A 19490-nucleotide genomic window follows, 5' to 3' on the forward strand; every position below is an offset into this window, starting at 1 on the left:
CTACATTTAAATTGAAGCAAAAATATGCATAAGTAGCTTCCTCTTCAGTCCTGCTCATTATATGTAATAGCTTGATAATTTCATTTCTATGTAGCAATTATTTTCATGTTAATATCCTTTTGTGCATACAGTAATAATATTTTACTTGTTTCTTTGTCACTGAAAATTATCCTGGAGATTGTAGAGCTCAGAGAATAGTTCAGTCCTGTCACTAGCTGTGACTAATCTGTGGTGCCTCCACTTTCACGTTATGAATTTTGTCTCATTATCGGAGACAGAGCTTTGATTTCTGTAATAACAATATATGTGAAAAAATAGTTGACTAATGCATGCCAGCTCTAAACAAAATGAAAGGTTTCTCCTTTCTGTTATGAAAAGGCAAGAGGCTTCTGTGTGAAGCTGTTCAGAATCATGTCTCAGAGCACTAAAGGTGTCGGCAGAGCTAGAACTTTACTCGAAGCCTTAACAACGTTAACATATTCTTTCCCAAGAGCTTTCATCACAGGAGCACAAATCATTTTCTGAATAATAATTATCCATTAGGATTGCTGCTGCCAGGTAGGCCAGTTACCCACAAAGTTAGAAGAGAAATTCATATGCAAACAGGTGAAGGTGTGAGGTGGGAATCCTGATCTCTTCAGAGGCTTGTATTTCCAGAGTATCTGTACACTTGTGCTGTACTCTTTCAGGATTTTCGGGAAATACTGCCTGCCTTAATGTGTACTCTATAGAGAGGGCCAAAGTGGGTGGCATACTGCAGCATTGTTGGGTTTATCAGACCTAGGGACTCACCTATATAAAGTAAATTAGCAGCTGCCAAAGGAGCTTACTTAGTCTTTATGTGTTAGGAACGGAGGTCTATATAAAGCTGGAGATACAAAATGACTTCGTTCCTTATCAGCATACAAGTGAACATGCATAAAGCAGGGCCAATATCCTTCAGTCCCATCTCCTTGGAAGACCATGCATACCCATCTAGAATTGGCAGTTAATCTCTTCTAGCACCACAGAATCCCATGCTTAGATCTCTGCATTCTCACCTTCAAATACTTTCCTATGTCAACTGCCCTGGATTTTTGTCTCGAAGTTGCCTTCATCCATCTTCTTCCTAATACTCCTTTCAGTCTGAAATCTCTGTGAGAATTAAGTTCTTTACAGTAATGCTCACAGCACACATGCTGCTATGGAGATAAACTCCACTACTCCTTCTACGTCTGTATTGTTCTAGCTGCATCTCTAAGTTCAGAGACAGGTTGTGAACTAAGATCTTATGGTTTCTATATTTATTTCCCTCTACTTTCAAACCTGTGGTGCCTTGCTTTTATTTTTGATTATTTTGAAATCATTGCATAATTTTGGATAGCTTTCAAGACTATTTTCTCTGGTTCAAACACACGTTGAGTGGGATGTGAAGGAGAATCTGTGACTGTTCTGCAAGAGGTCAGACTAAACTACTGCTGTCACAATAATTCTTGCCTTGTCTCTAAACACATACGGCATAAGGTTTGTCCATGATTTCCCTCCTGAACTACTGAAATCACATTATGATACCTGATCTGATCCAAGGGGTAATACTGTGGCACTTAAGCTACAGTTGCAGAGTGGAAATAAATTAGTTCCTTTTTTCTTTTTTCTTCTTTTTCCCTATTTCCTGAGCTCTTGAGAACTAATTTTAAAATGTATATGCGTATATCTGTGTGTGTGTGTGATACTCATGGCTTATCCTTCTAATTACTGGTATTATTGGCTTTATTTCATGGTAGCATCAGAATAACTTTCTATATCCTGCTTAATATTTTTGGAAAAATTATTTGCATCAAAGCTAACTTTGCTGCAGGCAGTTAAAATAACTCCACAGCACTGAAAAGCAACAAGGGGCAGAACTACACTTACAGATCTTTGTCCTAGTTTCTTTTAAATGCTGTCTGATAAAACATCTCAAGTACTGTATTATAATTGTGACCACCTCTTAGTGGTAGGACAGCACTTAAGTGCTCTGCTGTTAAGTTCCAGACTTCGCTATAGCTCCTCATTCCCAAACGTGGTTGAGGGTGTGAAGGGAGGAGTCTGGATACAGTCCCTGAGGGTGTTGTCACTGGGGCTCACCCTTCCTGAAACATGTCTAGAGGCTCCACGTTTTTAAGCTTCTATTTGACCACCTAAGTTCATGGCTGGGATTTCAAAAGACACGTGAGCTTTACACTGTGGAGCTAGCCATCAACGACAGAGCTGAAACAGGGCTTCTTAGGACATCTAGCCTATACCTCCAGTAAATATGCTCCAACAAACACAGTGATTTCTGATAGGAAATTCCATCTTCTACAGGCAGTAGTTGTGTGTTCAGACACACAAGATAGGCTTGCTTTACCAACAATTTTGCAATCCGAGTTGTAAAAACAACTGCGGAGAAATAGCTGTTCTCTCATGAGAGAGATTGTGTCGCTTCTTAATATTTATTTATCCACTTTCTTCATTATGAACCGAAGCCAAAAAAAGTAGACAATATAACTTAAAAAAAAAAAAAAAGCCACCAACAAACAAGCAAACAAAAACATTAGGGTCAAATTTATTTTCCTTATATCCTCCAGAATTTCTTTAATTTGCTTCCATTTTGAGAGAACAGCTGTTTGTGAACTACGCTGATGCAGAGCTTGTATTTGCTGAGACTTTGTAGTTCTGTTCCTACTCCAAATTTCTGTCAGAAATTCCTCTCAGCTTAGTCTGTCATGAGAAACTTTGGATTTTGTCTCATAATAATCAAGCAGCTTTTTGTCTCCTGTTTTCTGCTTAGTCATGGATGATACATTTTGACCTCTCCATTTTTTATTTTTCAAACCAATAGGGCTGAAACAGACCTGCTTTCAGGGGTATGTCTGCATTTGGGTACTAAAATATGCAGGCACTCAACATGTTAGTGTCTCAAATCCTGATTAAATTAAATTTTGTTTGAAACAAATCAGTGCCCTCAGTGGGAACACCCAGCTCTATGAAGAATTAGGCCCTGTGTCATTTCTATCCCCATCTTTGGCTCTTCTATAGTGGGTCTGGGCTGTTGCTCACACTGAGATAGTGGAATAACACAGAGAGTTCCAATAATTAAAAACAAGAAACCTGCATCTTTTTACATGGCCTGCACTTGGGCCAAGACAAGACTCCAGAGTTGAAAGTAATTGCTTTGAATTAGTTTTGTAGCTATGGCTATACTTGCAGAGTTTGTGGTGATACCAGTTAAGGAAGAGTAGCTGGTTATGCACTGGGTTAGGATTCCCCAGAGGTGTGATGGATTCTGACTAGAAATTAAGTCATTTTGGCTTAGGGATTCTTTGACTGCAAAATGATTACATCGAAAGTAATAAGCAAAACAATAGAGAAAGCAGTCAATGTAGCACTCAGCTATTCTCCACTACTTGCATTAATTACTCTATAGCCAGATAACTCCATGATTAAATCCACATTCCTAAAAAGCCCTGTTAAGACAATTGGACTAGCTTCATTCATTTTCTCTCTTCTTTCACACACAGATCAACTTGACATAATTTCAATGGCTGAAACAACAATGATGCCTGAGGAAATTGAGCTAGAGATGGCAAAGATCCAGAGACTTCGGGAAGTCTTAGTCAGAAGAGAATCAGAACTCAGGTTTATGTAAGTATCAATTCTTATGGGAAAATACTATGCAAAATTAATCAAAATAGGAAAGGATGCTATTTAGAAGACTTTAATCTGCTTGACATTTTAAAAGGAAGAAAGATAAAGAGCATTCCAGCTAGGTGAATGCCTGCAAAATGCCGCTGGGAAATGATTTTTGTAGTTGCAGAGGAAATTACCTTTTCTATTCAGCATGATTTGCAGACTGTATAAAATGAATCTATTACTTACGAAAGGAAACTTTAGCGAAGTGTGTGTCTACAGAGCGTATTTTTATACCTGACTTCAGTCCGTTGTGGGAATGATATTTGTCTGAAACTAATTCAGGCTTTGCTCCTCACTTCATTAGTGGTCTTAGTTCCTGTCACAAGAGAGCACAGTGTGTTCTGGACTAACAGCAGCCAAGGTTTGACATTTGTTAAATGGAAGCTATTAAGTTTTGAACACAAAACACATTTTGATGCATCAAATTAAATAGCAATATTCCATGAGAGATTTTCAAAACTGCCAAAAGGGTCAGGCATAGGAGCCCCACTAAAGGTTAATGAATATTAATCCCATTCTGATGATGAAGTCAGTACGGTTTATATTCCTTTATCACTAAATTTAGAAGATAAGGACTTATTAATAGGGAGTATATTATTTTGAAGTCCCATCTGTCTTTGAGTATTGGAGATCAGAAACTAGCGCCTTTGCTGACAGGCCAACTGCAGTAGGTCTAAAAACCTACTGAACACCATTTCTTGGCAATAATGAAGCTACATTACCAGGAAAAAAATAATCTTGCAGAATCACAGAATGGTTTCGGTTGGAAGGGACCTCCAGAGATCATCTCTTCTGCTTGTAAGGTAACAAGATAAGACTGGCACTTTAACTATTATTACTGGAGGTTAATTTCAGGGCCCTGACTTACATGTGCTGCCAGAAGTAGGAAGCTTTACCTGCAAACAGCACAGAGCATATATACAGTCACTGCTTAGAGATCTTTGGAAATAATGACTGGTTACAGTTACTCTGACCTTTAACAATGCTGTAGTGCTACAAATAAAGTAAACAAACCCAGTTTTGTCATACTTGCTCCTGGTAATCAAGTTAGTACTTGATAATTGGCTTGTACGTAAATTTAATCTGAAAAAAGCCACATCACTGAACCCTACAGTTCTCTTAACGTTTTCTATATCAAACAAAGCACTGGGACAGAAATAAACTGTCCCAGTGAATGAAAGCCATGGTAGACACCAGCTTGTCATATTTCTGCATGTTCTCCCCTTGTTCTATTTGTTCTCATATCCAGTCTGTTCTTTTCATTTCCCCTGTGCTCACACTCATCACACTCACCCCTCTGTATTGCTTGGCAGGTATTGCAGTAATGAACTGAACACAGAGGAGCTTGGTTATTGAAAAGGGAATATAACTGACATTCGTTCTGTGCACAGTGCTTTTCCTGCCTTAGATACCCAAACACGCCCTGCCTAGAGCTACCCAGGAGGAGTCCCCAGCTGTCCACTGTCTCAGTGAGCAAAGCTTTTCTGAGCAGCTGTATCAAAGTGTCCACTAAGGCTGGCCCTAGGTATTAGCAAAGCAGGCAGGTGACAGGGGCAGCAACTGTCAGAGGTGGCTCTACTACTTTGTATTTCCTAAGTCCTGGAAAGCTAAGCTGATTGCTGCTGCCACTGCCTTCAGACCGAGGTCTGTGCCACAGCCCCTCTCATTCCTTCAGCAGCAGCACACCAACTGTTCCAGGAATGTTCACCCATGTTTCTAGCCTGACTCCTCCCTTCTCTGTCGCACAATGTCTTGGCTCTGCTCATTAATTGTTCAGGAAGTAAAATTCAGTTTGTTAACACCACAGAGTAAAATGGTGAGATACATCTGTCTGCACTGGCACTCTGCTTGCAACCCAAGACTGCACTGATCATGATTTTTAAAGCCCCCTGTAGGTTTCCTATCTTTCTAAGCCCATTTATAACAAGCAAGTTCTTCATATTGGCTGTACTGTATGTGAAACAAAAAGCAGTCCCTCTCACACAAAGACCTCCAGAATTAGAACATGCTTCCCTTAATACCCTTTTGGAGTCCAGAAAATTATCTATTTGACTTTTGTCTAATTTGTAAAAATGTTTTTACATTTTATTCCTGACAAAAACAGTGAATGGGAAGGATGTTGCTAGTGGTGCCCAACTAGTGTATAAGCAGCTGTTCTTTACTGCCTTTCATTCTGAGTAGTTTACAATGACAGGGGCCCAGCTGTATTTGTCTTTTAACAACATATATTAACCTGAATACATTAACCTCCTGCTGAGATTAACAGCACAAATCACAGTTACCTCAGTGGTCCAAGTTTTGTACCTGTTTAGGCAAATTACATAAACTCTCATTCATAGACATACTGTGGAAGACTTTATATGTAGCCATATTTACTGCTTTTCAGTTATTTCCTGAAGTAGTGGATTGCCAGTATACCAAGACAAGAAGTCTGTATGTAGGTCATGAATTTTAGTAATTAGTTTCTCTTGACAGGACTGGATTCTCCAATGAATGACCTATAAAACCAACTACATGAAACTGCACTGTGTCAGAAAGGTTTAAAACTCACTTGGCTTTGAACATGTGGCTGCCAACTAGTACTGCTACACCTGTGCCCAGACCATAGAATTGAAGATAGCATTAATGAGAACGAGATCGCTTTAGTTTGTATGCCCACTTTAGCCTTTTGTTCTATTATAACAAAGGATAAGACATACATATAGTAACAGAGACAATGTGTGGTATGTTTGTATTCCTGCTGTTTTTTCTCTCATGCTGTTAGCAACAGAATAGAAATTCTCTTCATTTAAACTGGGTGTTATTTAGTTCTTACAAAAGCATGAACAATACGATGCACTAATTCCATATCAGATTACATCTGTATCTGCTTTTTAAAAAATAATGGTTCATTCTTCTCACTGTTTCTCTGTATTACTTATTTTTTTGCATTCACATGTAGCCAGATCCTAAAGCTAGGGCAAAGTATATTGTAGCTGTTATTTAAAGGAGAGGAAAAAAAAAAAAAAAGGAATAAGCTAGAGGGTTTATGCTCTGAGTGTATCACAAGCCCAAATGGTGGTTGTGGCTCTCCCCTGTTGGAGGCATTGCAGCCTGTCAGCTTTACTTACACACACCAGCAACTACCACAGTTCTTTTTTCACTATACAGATACTGTATTTTAACAATGTTTACACTTAAGAATAAGGAAACAAAACACCCCAAGCCAGACCTGTTGTTGACAGAAATTAGAGCAAGCCTTTCCCCTGTCAGAGCCACGGAAGTTTAATCTATGGAAGTACCTTGCTCTGGCAGCTAACTGAAATTACTGTTTACCTTGAAGATGCACAAAGCAGACCAAGGTGCAATAATAAAATTCACCTTCACTGATGTATGAAACAGCTTTGCAACAAGACTTGTTATGTTCTAACAGTTATGTCAACATTTTGCCCAAACAAATGCAGTAGCCATAAAATAAGGGCATTTGGCAGAGAAATGCTCCAGGTTAGCATAACAGACAGTACAAAAACAAACAAACAAAACCTAGCAGTGTGTGGATGCTCAGCAGGCCTGGTGTCAGTTTGCATTTTCTCAGTCTTCCGTGCATGAACCAGCTAAATTTTCCTGCTGCTATGCAAGATCATCAATATAACGTAATATTCTTTAAGGCAGTTTCTCAGCTGTGATCTACATATTATATCTCTCAAATTTTCAAAGATCTTTTTCTGTTCAAAGCAACGTGAACTCCAGTGAGGGAATATTTAGCAAGACATACAGATAACTGCTCGCTTTTAAAGTTAAGGCAGGGAGACCTTATTTTAGTTGGTGTTAATATTTTGAGGCACATATTACCTTCCCCCACTGAAGAAAATAACACCAATGACTAATGGAGTCTGTAGGACAACAAAAAGGATAAAATGAAATATGTTGTTCTTCCATCACTACACAAATGTTACATCATGGTACTCACAGTTGGTATCACTTCAGTAGCTAGAAATCTTTACTAGATAGTTCCTCTTAAAAGCTTTAAAAGGGTCACTCAGTAGGGGTGAAAGAAAGTGGGATGGTGAAGAAAGAAAAGACAGATACTTAATCATCATTATTAAGTCAAAGCAAGACCTAAAGTATCAGAGGAAGAGAATGAGGCAGTAGAATTAAGTTTAAAAATAAATGGATTTAACAGTATCAGACTTAAACGGTGATATTCAGTAGTGTTCCAAAGTCATCTCATACTATATATTTATCTTTTTTTCTAATATAAATCTTAGCAGGCTCTATTCAGTATCTGATCTGTTAGCCTATGTCTATCAAACATATCAGTAATTCAACAGACCCAGATTTTCAATTTTCTCAAATTAAAGTGAAGAAACTTACAATTATATTTGAAAAAAATATATAAAAAAAAATCACACGGATTTCTGTAACCAAGTATTGAGTTAAAATATCAAAACTTTATTTATTTATTTACTTTTAATGAATTTCCCCCCTTTTTGCTCCACTTCTTTGCAGTGGGGGCACTAAATAAGCAAGTTACTTTATACTCTATTGGAAATTAAAATAACTTACAGTTGCTGCTCTGGGCCACTGAAAGATTTGTCTCTTCAGGAAGAAGGTTTCCACCTTTTGAAAGAGATTAGGGTACCCAGTCAGCAGCAGTCACTCACATGATACTGAAATCAATCACAAAAGACTTTACCTACCTGCACGTTCATGATTCGGGTTAAAGAAGGGAAAAGGCATCAAAACTTCCTTTAATGAGAGACACCCTTTTATTTTTCAAGTTTAGAAGGAGTCCTTCCACTATGAAGCCACAGGAGGCAATACTACCTGCCTACTGGATCTCACAGGCCAAATAAACACCGTGTCTTTCTATGAGACAAAATGGCTGCCCAGTCTGTGGGAACTCAACCACACAGCACAAAATGGCTGCCAGTTGGTGGGTGCTCAACCACACAGCACAAAATGGCTGCCCAGCCGGTGGGAGCTCAGCCATACGACACAAAATGGCTGCCTAGCCTGTGGGAGCTCAACCAAGTAACACAAAATGACTGCCCGGCCTGTGGGAGCTCAACCGGGCAACACAAAATGGCTGCCCATTTGGTGGGTGCTCAACAACACAACACAAAATGGCTGTCCAGGTGGTCAGAGCTCAACCACACGACACAAAGTGGCTGCCCAGTTGGTGGGCGCTCAGCCACACAACACAAAATGGCTGCCTAGCCTGTAGGGATTGCGCAGACTGATCTCCTGGTACCCACCTTCCTCTTCCAATAGTTCTGAGGATTTTTTTTCCTTCCTCACAAGCTACCTGCACACCTTTTACCGTGTCGTGGGCTGTGTGGCACAGAGGGCTGTGGGCTGCCAGCTAAGGCTCTCAAAAAACTATGTTTTTCCAGTGACCGCCTCTGATGACTATGACTACTACTGACAGGTTCCAGAAATTGCATCTTCCCTGACCAGTGGATAATTCAGGTATAGACTTATATCCATCAACATTATCTTAAAATTCAGGAGACATCCTTAAGGTGTTGCAGTTTTACCTGTACCAGGCCCACAAATTATGTAAAGGCCACAGCTCCACAGAGCAGTATTTATGAGTTTACAGTGACAGGCCAAAAATTTGCTGTTTTCTCAAAGACAAATATAGATACTTACGTGGTCTGCCTATCACTGAGCTAAAGAAAAACTTCCCAAAATACATGGAACTCATTGAGAACAGTGGAAAGCGATGATTTCTCCTGTCTTAAAATGAAATAGCAGCGATTTTTAAGTGAAGACCACAAATACAGTTTCGATACACGTGGTTGTTCTCTCTTTTGTACTGGTTTTAAACTTCTTTCTACTCTTATGTGTCTGCCTTCCAGACAGAAGTAGAAAAATCTTGCTAGTGTGCTAAACATAATGTGAGACAAGTCTCAGTAATAAAAAAGAAAATACTTGAAAACCAAAATACATGTAAACAGTGTGACTTTGTCAAACTTTGAAATTTGTGATGCTTTTTTATTGACAAAAATATTGCAAAATGTGGGGTTTTAATTTGCTTAGTGAAGTTCAATAAAATTCAAAGTATGATGGCAGAATGATTATATTCTTAGCCTGAAACCTGAACCCTAAAAAGTTGTGATTTGAAAGGCAACTGATGTAGCTGAACTCTTCTATCAATTAAACAGATTACACGCTTTATACCGCAGAGGAATATTTCATATTGGTAGCATGTACAAAAGAGGCCAGCTTTCTGATTATTTGTATTTTTCTTTTTTAACAACACAAAGAAATACAGGAAGCAAAATCAGCTGAAACAACCACTTAATGGGTCATGATGTTTCTCAGAGCTTGGTGCAAACTGAAAGTAAGATATTAGCCTTTGTCAACCTGTCCTTTGCTTAGTCCCTTCTATTGTTTCATACTTTAAGGAAAAGAAGGGCAGCTGAAGATAGCTGTACTCTTCATATACAGGTTTTCCACATTATTTCCAGCTGAATACCTTCTTGCTATGAATAATTACCCGAAGTGGAACAAATTTTCAGATTATAAAAGCAAGCTTTCCTCGATTAGATAATGCCCCAATTTACATTATACAATCATATTTTAGCTGAGACAAATATCTATGCACAATATCTGCTGATATTTAAAGACCTTTCACAATTATGCTAGGAACTGTTGTGACCACCTCCGACCTGCCCAGGAGATGAAAACACAGCTTAAAACCATCATCTACTATCTCCAGCTTTTCTGAGTTTATTTTCAGAAAAGCTGAGGATTCTGGCCATATTGATACGAAGTAGACAATATGTACATAAAAGCATCCATTTATAGTTAGATGGCATTCCCTCACATTCTCTTCTCATGCTTCTCTCAGCTCATTTCCTAAAATGTTCTCTGTAATATGAGTTTTGGGTCAAACTGTAAATTTCCAATCTGTCTTTGCTGCTAAGGAAAGCAAACATACCACTTCAGAAATTGCACACGCTGTCTGCCTTTGAAATTCTCCTGTTCCACTTTTTTTTTTTTTTTTTTTTTTTTTTTTTTTCTGCTTTTCTTTTCTGGTGAGATAACAGACCCAGAAGCCAAGGGAGCTGCTCATGCAGCGTCCTCCACCTTGTGTATTTCATGAGTTACTGCTATGGATACTTGTGTTTGGCTTCAGAAGCAGTTAGGATTCATATCACTGCAGAGCATGGAAATCTACCACACTGAAAAACATGATTGTAAAAATGGATAATGCACGTGTTGGCTCCATTCAGCTGATGGATGGATACTCAGCAAAACCTCAGACTACTCTGTGAGACAGGAACAGATAAAAAACTGAAGTTCAGGATCATTTGTTGTGCAGAATCTGTGCATTTAAAAATATATTAGCATATTCTGACCCAGTAAATATTAATAGCATAGGTGAGATTTTATCATCCACAGTTACTGCCTATGGCTGTGAACAGAAAAGGCACTGAGTTCTTATAAAATAGCATTCCCTGTCATCATGAAACATGCTCCTTGGGAAATCTGCCAGTGCCTGATACTGCTGGCCTTCCAGATGGAGAGCAAAACTTGAAGCCAGCTATATTGGATGACCTTGAACTAAAACTATGGAAGCTGCTTCTGCCTGTGATAGCTATCTTGGGAGCGGTTATTTCTGCCATGTGGGCAATATTGAATGGCAATTTTTTAATGTACAGAGCATATAGGATATTAAATAGTAAGCCCTGTTAGTTTGCTCTAGGTGATTATTGAAAATAGTCTTACTTACCTCATTAACCTTGTTTTATTGGTAAAAATATTACCAATATAATACACACAATATTTGCTTAATGTCTGTGTGGTTATTACAATGCTAAACTAACACTGAAAAACCCAGATTTACCTCCACAACGACTTAGAATTAAAATCGGTCATTGTCTTTGTACGCTCTCCATACACACTTCAGATCACTCCCTCATCTCCAGAGTGCTCATAACATCTACATCATCCAAATTCTCTGTAGATCCATTCTGTTTTTCAGACCATTTTACACTATTACGTTTGCTTACTTATAATCTCAGGAACAATTACATTTTACGTAGATACATTTATACATTTGCTGCAACTAAACATTGCCCTGGTAATAAACTCCTGATAGCAGCCCCACAGCTTCATTAGCAGGCCAGCGTAAATAATTAATCCTTGGAGTTTTTGTTTATTTATTTATTTATTTCTTCCAATTAGGCTTACTTTGCCTTTTTAATCTTTATCCTTTTCCCACTTCACAAAAAACAAACAAACAAACAAAAACAACAAGAAATCTCTCTTTTGCTGCTATGACATTGATGTACCTATTGCCAGTAGTAGTACAGGTGGGATAGTAAGTAATGTTTGTTAGTCTATATCATATTTATTGGACATTATGGTGGATTTTTAAACTTTGGGTAAACTCATTGTGGAGAAAAAATAATAGCGAAAGTTCTTTTTAAGGATAGTAACACACAACAAAGGTCAGATAGGAGTCTTACCTTTACATCTTTTGGATTATTGACAGCTTATTGGTATTTTGAAGTACAGCAAGGTTTGTTGTACTGTGGAGAAGGACTTGGGGGTTTTGGGGACTGCAAAGCTCAATGTGAGCCAGCAGTGTGTGCCTGCAGCCCAGAAGGCCGACTGCATCAACAGAGGTGTGACCAGCAGGGAGGGCCGGGAGGGGGTTGTCCCCATCTGCTCTGACCTCATGAGGCCTCACCTGGTGTCCCGCATCCAGGTGTGGGGCCCCCAGCACAGGAAGGATGTGGAGCTCTTAGAGCAGGTCCAGAGGAGGCCATGAAATTGATTAGAGGGCTGGAGCATCTCTTCTATGAGAGAGCTGGGGATGTTCAGCCTGAAGTAGAGAAGATTCTGTGTGGACATCATTGTAGCCTTTCAGTACTTAAAGGGAGCTTAAAGATACTTAAAGATGGAGAATGACTTTTTACATGGGCAGATACTGATAGTACTAGGGGGGAATGGTTTTAAACTAAAAGAGGGGAGATTTAGATTAGATGTTAGGAGGAAATTCTTCATTCAGAGGGTGGTGAGGCAATGGAAAAGGCTGCCCAGAGAAGCTGTGGATGCCCCATCCCTGGAGGTGTTCAAGGCCAGGTTGGACAAGCCCTGGGCACCCTGATGTAGTGTGAGGTGTCCCTGCCCATGGCAGGGGGATTGGAACTGAATGGGATTTAAGGCCCTTCCAACCCAAACCATTCTGTGATTCTCTGAAGGTATGTCTGCTGATTGCCTGGCTTTGTGCGGTCACTGTAAAGTGAAGCTATACAAGAACTGCAGAAATGAGAGGTTAATTCATTTGGTTATGATTACCTTCAATAAAATGAATTAGAAAGCCTGTGTTTAAATTTAGAATGGGTACAGTAAATATCCTAGACTCACACAAAGTGGGAAAATGAAACAGTCTCTCTCTCCTTACTGGCTAAATTTGAAAAGTACTGCTGTGCAAAGGAGCCTGCATAAGCAGAATATTTCTATTCTGAAGTGAGAAAAGGCTGCAGTGTTTGTTGCCTTTGTATGAATGAAGGTAATTTTAAATTTTAGTTAAATCTTCAACCAAATACTTTGTTTCTAGTGACTCGAGAATGTAGCATCAGCTGTTAATTTTCAGTGGCTTAATGCCACATGTGGCAAGAGTGACACACAATGAGCATCACACTGGGTGAGTATGAGAAGGAGGGAGAGGTGTAAAAACATGCACCAAATGTCAAAGGTGTGGGTAGTGGTAATCACTTGTTGGCTATGTATTGCTGAGCAGATGTTCCAGCTTTTGCTTTTTTGGCTAGTTTTGATTCTTCCCCTGCTACTTTTTCTTTGCTCTGTGTATTTTCTGTTTTCTCTCCTCTGCTAAGCATGGAAATCTCTTAAGACTACTTCTATGTATAACACCCAGTACTTTTCTCTGATTTTGTCATCTAGCTGTTACTATAGTGCAAAGAAACACCACCATTTATTTAGTTATTTATTTATTTTTTGTTATGAATAGAGTAGTAGCTGTTGTCTGTGTTTCTAATAAAATCTCTTTTCATGGAAAGGAGTAATAAATCTGTCCTTCACAGTACTATAATCTTAGCTATGCAATATAACTTGCTATGAATTCCTTCCTGTGGTGTTTTTTTGTTTTTATCTCTTTTCAGATTATGTCTTGCTCTAGGAACATACAGTGCACTCTGGGATCCTAGAGAGAATGAGGCAGTTGTGTGATGATGCATATATTTCAATAAATATACGTGTCAGGATGTGGGCAAATCCCATAAAGGAAAATACCAAGCCCAGCTTTAAGAGGGATGTCCCATTGGCATAGCCTGGTGTGGTACACACTGTTCTGCAAGATAGGGTTAATTTGTGGCTGTGACTCTGTTTTCCATTCACCTTTCCCATCCCAAGCACATTCCAGTGGTGTTTCATCTGTAAATACCCAGCCTCTTTGAGGGAATAGCAAGGAAACTGTAAGCTGGGAAGTGGCCCAAACTAGTACCTGTAAGGGAAGTTGCCAGGTGCCAAGCCTAAGGCTTCTGAGATTAGGGAAAGCATTTCTAGGGGACTGCCATGGACTTGGAAGCCTCAGGGAGGTCGGTGTGTCCATTGTAGGACTGGGAACTCCTGAAAAGTTCAGCTCTAGTGAGAATCCCCAGCTCTACAGATGGAAGCCTGGAAGCCTCAGGAGCACAACTTCAGGATAGAATTGCAAAGCTCGATATCGTGCACTTTAAGACGGAAGTGTAAATACAAGTTAGCTCTCAGAGAGGCAAGAAAAATCCCTTTGTTCACATTGATCTCTCTGCAGACCCATCTCCTTTGCCCTGTTTGATCACAATCAATTGCAGAGGAAAATACGGCATTACAATTTCAACCGTGTGGCCGTGAAAGTACTATGCTAGTAGTCAGAAAATAAATGTATTTTTTATTGTTGTATAATGATAAACATAATTAGAAAAGTATTTAATGAATTGTAGGCTTGGTACCTGTTAGTTAAGATATTTGCATCTTAGAAAAAAATGCAAAAGGGGGAAATTCTCATTACTATCTCTATTGGGCAGCTAGGAAAATAATTATGTAATAGCAACTTTTCTTTAAATAACATTTTCTACACTGAGTAGATGCTGTGGTTGTCACAAATTGCTGTTAACAGAAGAGGAAGCAGCTCTGGCCATCTTTAATCTTTTGAATTAGTCATTCTTAGGTCAGTAATTTAACACTGCATTTCCAAATGTAACTGTTCACAGCAAACTGTTTTTGACTTCAGTTCTCAGCTACCTGTGGTCTGGTTTGCATGATTAGAGAATGGAGTGATCTCCGTTAATAGATAATGTGTTATAAGATAACGTATGCTTAACGCATCATGCATATACAGTACTCACAGCAATATTGTGGCCCACCCTTTTGCGCAGTTGATCTTCCACTTGGTGGAGATGCTCTGTAATAACATACAACTCTTGCTGTGTGATCTCGCTGTGGTCTCTCTCACTTGTCTTCTGCTATAAATAGAAGAGTACAGATCAGCTGTGATTCGGCAGTGAATTGGAAACTCCTGAGGTAGACTGGCTGCCAGTGTTTAATTTTATGCCAGATACTTTCATATTCTTTTCAGCTTTGGTAGAAAATAGTTGCTCTTCTGGTTTTAAAAATAAGAAAACTCTAATATGGAGGCAAATTAAGAAAAAAGTTATCACTGATTCTGCTAAAAATGATACATGGCCAAAACTAGAGGTTCCTACTTCTACTGCCTAATAACAAAAAATAAAATTACCAGACCAGTTTAAATGAACTGCATACATAAGTTGGCCCTGTGCTTTTAACATTCAATCTTCTGTATGCTACTGTGATGGCGCTTAGATACTTCTGAATTGAAATCCAATGACTGTATTTTATGTTTTTAGATAAATTAGATTAGACAATTTTTGTCACAGAGAGAAATATTTCCTTCTACAGTGCAGCATTTCGAGGAAAGCTCCTTCTCTTATTACTACTGAAGCTGGCTGTAAAACTTCATAACTGGCAGAGGACATGGCCAAGCTCAAGAGAATTTAACAGTGTCAGTAAGAATGAAATACAGACAGCTTCTTTAGACACTGTTCTGAATTTCTCTGAAATATGCCTTAAATGTGACCTCCAGGGACTAAGATTTTCAAGTCCTGCCATCTTCAGTTGAATGAAAAGACAGCTGAATTACAACGTAACTTTACAATGTGGCAGTCCAGGGCTTCTATCCATTGGAGAGTGTTTTTAACTAGAAAAGGTAGAGTCCCTTATTTTAATAGTTAAAGTTAATCATAGGATTTTGATTCGTAACCTGACCTGCCAAGCAGGATGGTCAGCAATCTGTTATCTTAATTGCCAGCTCTGTCTTCCAGCATGAGCAGCACCAGGTGCTGAGCTAAATAACAAGGTGATAAACACATACCATAATGACTCAGAAAACGTGTGGTATATTCATTAAATGTCGCCTGTGATTTCACAGCTTTATAATTAGGAGCTTTATAAACTAAGATAAGTTGACAGGGACAAAATGAAGTCAAACATAGAAGAGGGGGCATACTTAAACTTCTCGTTTCCACCTATTCACAGAATACTTTCACCATTTCTGTTTCCCCACAGCTTCATGAAGGCCTTAAATACCTGAAGTCTCCGAAGGCATCCTCCCTGACACCTCAGTCCTCACTTTAACAAATCTGCAGCTTGACTACACTTTGCCATCTCTGTCTGTAGCAAGTTGCTTCTATTTCTGCACAGCTCTTTACTTCAGTCAGCCAGATCCCTCCATCACTTCTGGCTGTGCTTGGCTGGTGTTCAGCACGTTCATTGGTGACACCACCAAGGAGATGAGCATCTTATCCCTATAAGACTTTCTCCAGATACATGTACTCATGTCAACGTGTGATTTAGCATGACAGCTGATTCTTGGGCCATCTCTTGGGCATGCACTATCAAAGTCTTTAAGAACTCTAACATTTCGCTGAGCATTTTCCTTCTGGGATGGGGATACATTAAAACAGAACTAAAAATACTCTAAGTGCTTGCAAAGCCTCTTGAAAGAGAGGGAAAGAAATCAACAAAACCCACTCTACATTCTTTTTTTTTTTTTTTTAAATCTTCAAGCACTTTAATACAATAACAGAAAACATAATCTCACCCCCCACTCCCCAAGACATGTCAGAGGGAGCACAGACCTTTTTCTATCTTCAAAATTCATTCAGCAAAGGTAGCCGCTGTCTAGACAAGCTGAACTGCTCTGTTTCTCCTAAAATAAATGGAAAATATATTTGATGGTTTTGCAGCTGTTATTAATAGCTCTTACAATTTTAAGCATTTGACAGACTGGCTGGCCACCTCTTTTTCTTTCTGGCTGACCATTATGGTGAGCATTTAGTGGTTTTCCTATTGCTTTTTACTATCATTTTTGCTTTTCTTCTTGAAGAAAGCATAGCTATAGATGGTACCTGAGTTTTATGCTATGGAGTCAGGTTTTCTTCCCCAGGTGGAAAAAAAGAATGAAGAATTTAGCTGTCCTGGAATAATTTCAATTGAAACAAAACAAAATACTCCTGCCACGTCCAGCACAGAACGTTTCTTTTTTAATCCCTCCCTGCGTGCTGTTATCTTCCCCAGCCTTTGAGACCTGCCAGGGTGCAGCTGAGCGAGAGGTCTCCTCTTTCTGTTTCCTTGCCCTGCTCCCCTCGGCCCAGATGGTGCCGGGCAGAGGTGACTCACGCTGGCACCTCACCTGGGGCTCCTGTGGCAATGACAGCGCTCGGAGCGCTCTGCTCCTGGGAAGTGGACCAAAGAAACATGCATCAGGGCTGAGTCACCGTGCCCGATTATTGCAGGCTCTTCCGACCCACTTATTTTCCTGTCATTTTGTGACATGTTTAGAAAATCTTTTGCTTGCGCTGTTTATTCATTGTGAGTATTTTATCTTTTATTTTGGGCAAACCGAGAGTCTGCTTTTAGGTTTTGATAATACTGCTAGAAAAACCAAGAGGAAAAAAGAATAATGCATCCTTCTGTGATATCGCCAAGCCTACAGAAGGGTCCTTGCAGTAAGCCGTCAAGAATCAGAAAAGGAGAAAATCAAACAGTTCATCAAGAATACATGGAAACACACTAAGAATTCAGCCCTACTCCAATACTATTGCAACGACTCCAGGAATGGATTTGGGCTCTTAATAAGAGAAATGTTTTATCATCCTCGTAACTCATGTGTTTAGGGTTGCTGAGCAGACATTTAAAGCTTAGCTTTGGGGGGAACTGAAATATTATAACTGCTGTTTGGTTTACTGGTGGTTTTTCTACATCAAAAATGGTTTTGCAGGGACTGGAAAGGATGTGTTGTCTATTCCAGAGGACTGAGAGTTCAGCAAAGGTTGTGTTTATATTGCAAATTTTATGCATATATGTTGAGCAGCAGATTGCTGAAACAGGCCTGGAGGATATTATTTCAGTACCCCATGCCATGCTGTATCTATAGGGATCCTATTGCATCCAGCACAGAGCAACAACCTGATTGTGCTGCAGGTGCACAGGAAGCATAACAGTGCTCTTAAATATGCTGGACAACAGTCTGTGTAGCTTTCCCTTTTATAATCTGACAGATTTCACCTAGAACATACAACAGAAAGTGCTACAGAATTAGTCTCACCATATTTCTCCAGCTTCTCTGTAGAAGGTTGAGACCCAAAGGAGTTTTATTTTTCTCTATTATGCATCTTCCTGTACTCTTATTCCCCAAACCTCTTTTTTACTTCTTTAAGAGGTCTGACACTGCTACAAATATGCTCTCAGTCTTGCTGACTATCCATTTTTCAAATGAAAAATCCACTGGAATTTGCCTCTTTTTCCCCCCAGAAGCAGAAGTAACTTCTCTTAAGCTTTAACTGCTCACATCCAAGAACCAGAGAACATGGAAGAAAAGAGAGGGAGGTAGGGAGGTCCATTGTAATGGTTTAGATTAAATGGCCTTCCAAGGGCTTTCTTTTCCAGTTCTTCCTCTTTTCCTTGAAAGCAATGAGGTGACCCTTGCCCAGGACAGCAAATGTTGCCCTGTGTTCAGTATTAATTGCTAGCACGTGTGATTATTTTTTTTTAAATAGTTATAAGCAACTATGCCTCCTGCTTTCATGGGGTTTCTATGAATATATCCCAGAGCCCTCCTTTACTCATTTAACCACATCTTCCCCCCTGCCCCCAGTCAGCACTGTGGATTGGATGAGAAGCAAAGGCGATTTGACACAGATGGGAGGAAAGACGTTCCATGTGCCTAAGGGATTGGTACAGATGGTCAGTTTAATCTTTGTTCATCATCGTAACACACGGGCCTACAGAGCTCGGACTCTAGAGCGAGCACCTGGAGCGTGACGTTTGGAAGTCAGGGTGTCACAAAGCTGTTAGAGCCCTTATGTGCTTGGCCACATCTTCACTTCTCTTCTGGGGGTTAGAAGCAGGAGCAAAGTTTGGGTGTCAGGAAAAAGAAATGTATAGAATAAATAAGGAGAGTGCAAGCTATATGCTCTGCAGTCAGGTAATGCGGGGCTCATTGATAGGGCTTTAAACTAGGTAAGAAGGGGGATGGGGCTGGAGCGAGGACTGTTGGGGCTGTACCAGGGGGAGCAGTGGCAAGGCCGGAGGATAAGGTAAAGGCCCAGCTGAAGTGCATCTACACCAATGCACGCAGCATGGGTAACAAACAGGAGGAGCTGGAAGCCATCGTGCAGCGGGCAGGCTACGACTTGGTTGCCATCACGGAAACGTGGTGGGACCAGTCTCATGACTGGAGTGCTGCGATGCCTGGCTATAGGCTCTTCAGAAGGGACAGG

The 19490-nt window shown here is 39.7% G+C and overlaps 2 protein-coding genes and 1 long non-coding RNA gene across 4 annotated transcripts in view; 2 read left to right on the plus strand and 1 right to left on the minus strand.

Moving 5' to 3' along the window:
• PDXDC1 (pyridoxal dependent decarboxylase domain containing 1) overlaps window positions 1-8521 on the minus strand; it is a 75749-nt gene extending 67228 nt beyond the window's left edge. Inside the window, exons 1-2 of the mRNA XM_072023982.1 lie at window positions 8373-8521; window positions 8239-8292 (exon numbers count right to left, since the gene is read on the minus strand). Coding sequence (XP_071880083.1) covers window positions 8239-8292; window positions 8373-8384 — 66 coding nt within the window. The 5' untranslated portion in view covers window positions 8385-8521. The remainder of the gene's footprint in view (window positions 1-8238; window positions 8293-8372) is intronic.
• BMERB1 (bMERB domain containing 1) overlaps window positions 1-19490 on the plus strand; it is a 68379-nt gene that overhangs the window by 35807 nt on the left and 13082 nt on the right. For both annotated transcript variants that reach the window (XM_072023986.1, XM_027469015.3), the window contains exon 2: window positions 3522-3645. In XM_072023986.1, the coding sequence (XP_071880087.1) occupies window positions 3522-3645 (124 nt within the window). The remainder of the gene's footprint in view (window positions 1-3521; window positions 3646-19490) is intronic.
• Window positions 15066-19199, plus strand: LOC139998760 (uncharacterized). The gene is made up of 2 exons (XR_011803658.1): window positions 15066-15916; window positions 16276-19199. It is a non-coding gene; the product is annotated as an uncharacterized lncRNA (long non-coding RNA).

Source organism: Anas platyrhynchos, chromosome 15 (assembly GCF_047663525.1).
Source record: "Anas platyrhynchos isolate ZD024472 breed Pekin duck chromosome 15, IASCAAS_PekinDuck_T2T, whole genome shotgun sequence".
In the NCBI taxonomy this organism is placed as follows: Eukaryota; Metazoa; Chordata; class Aves; order Anseriformes; family Anatidae; genus Anas; species Anas platyrhynchos.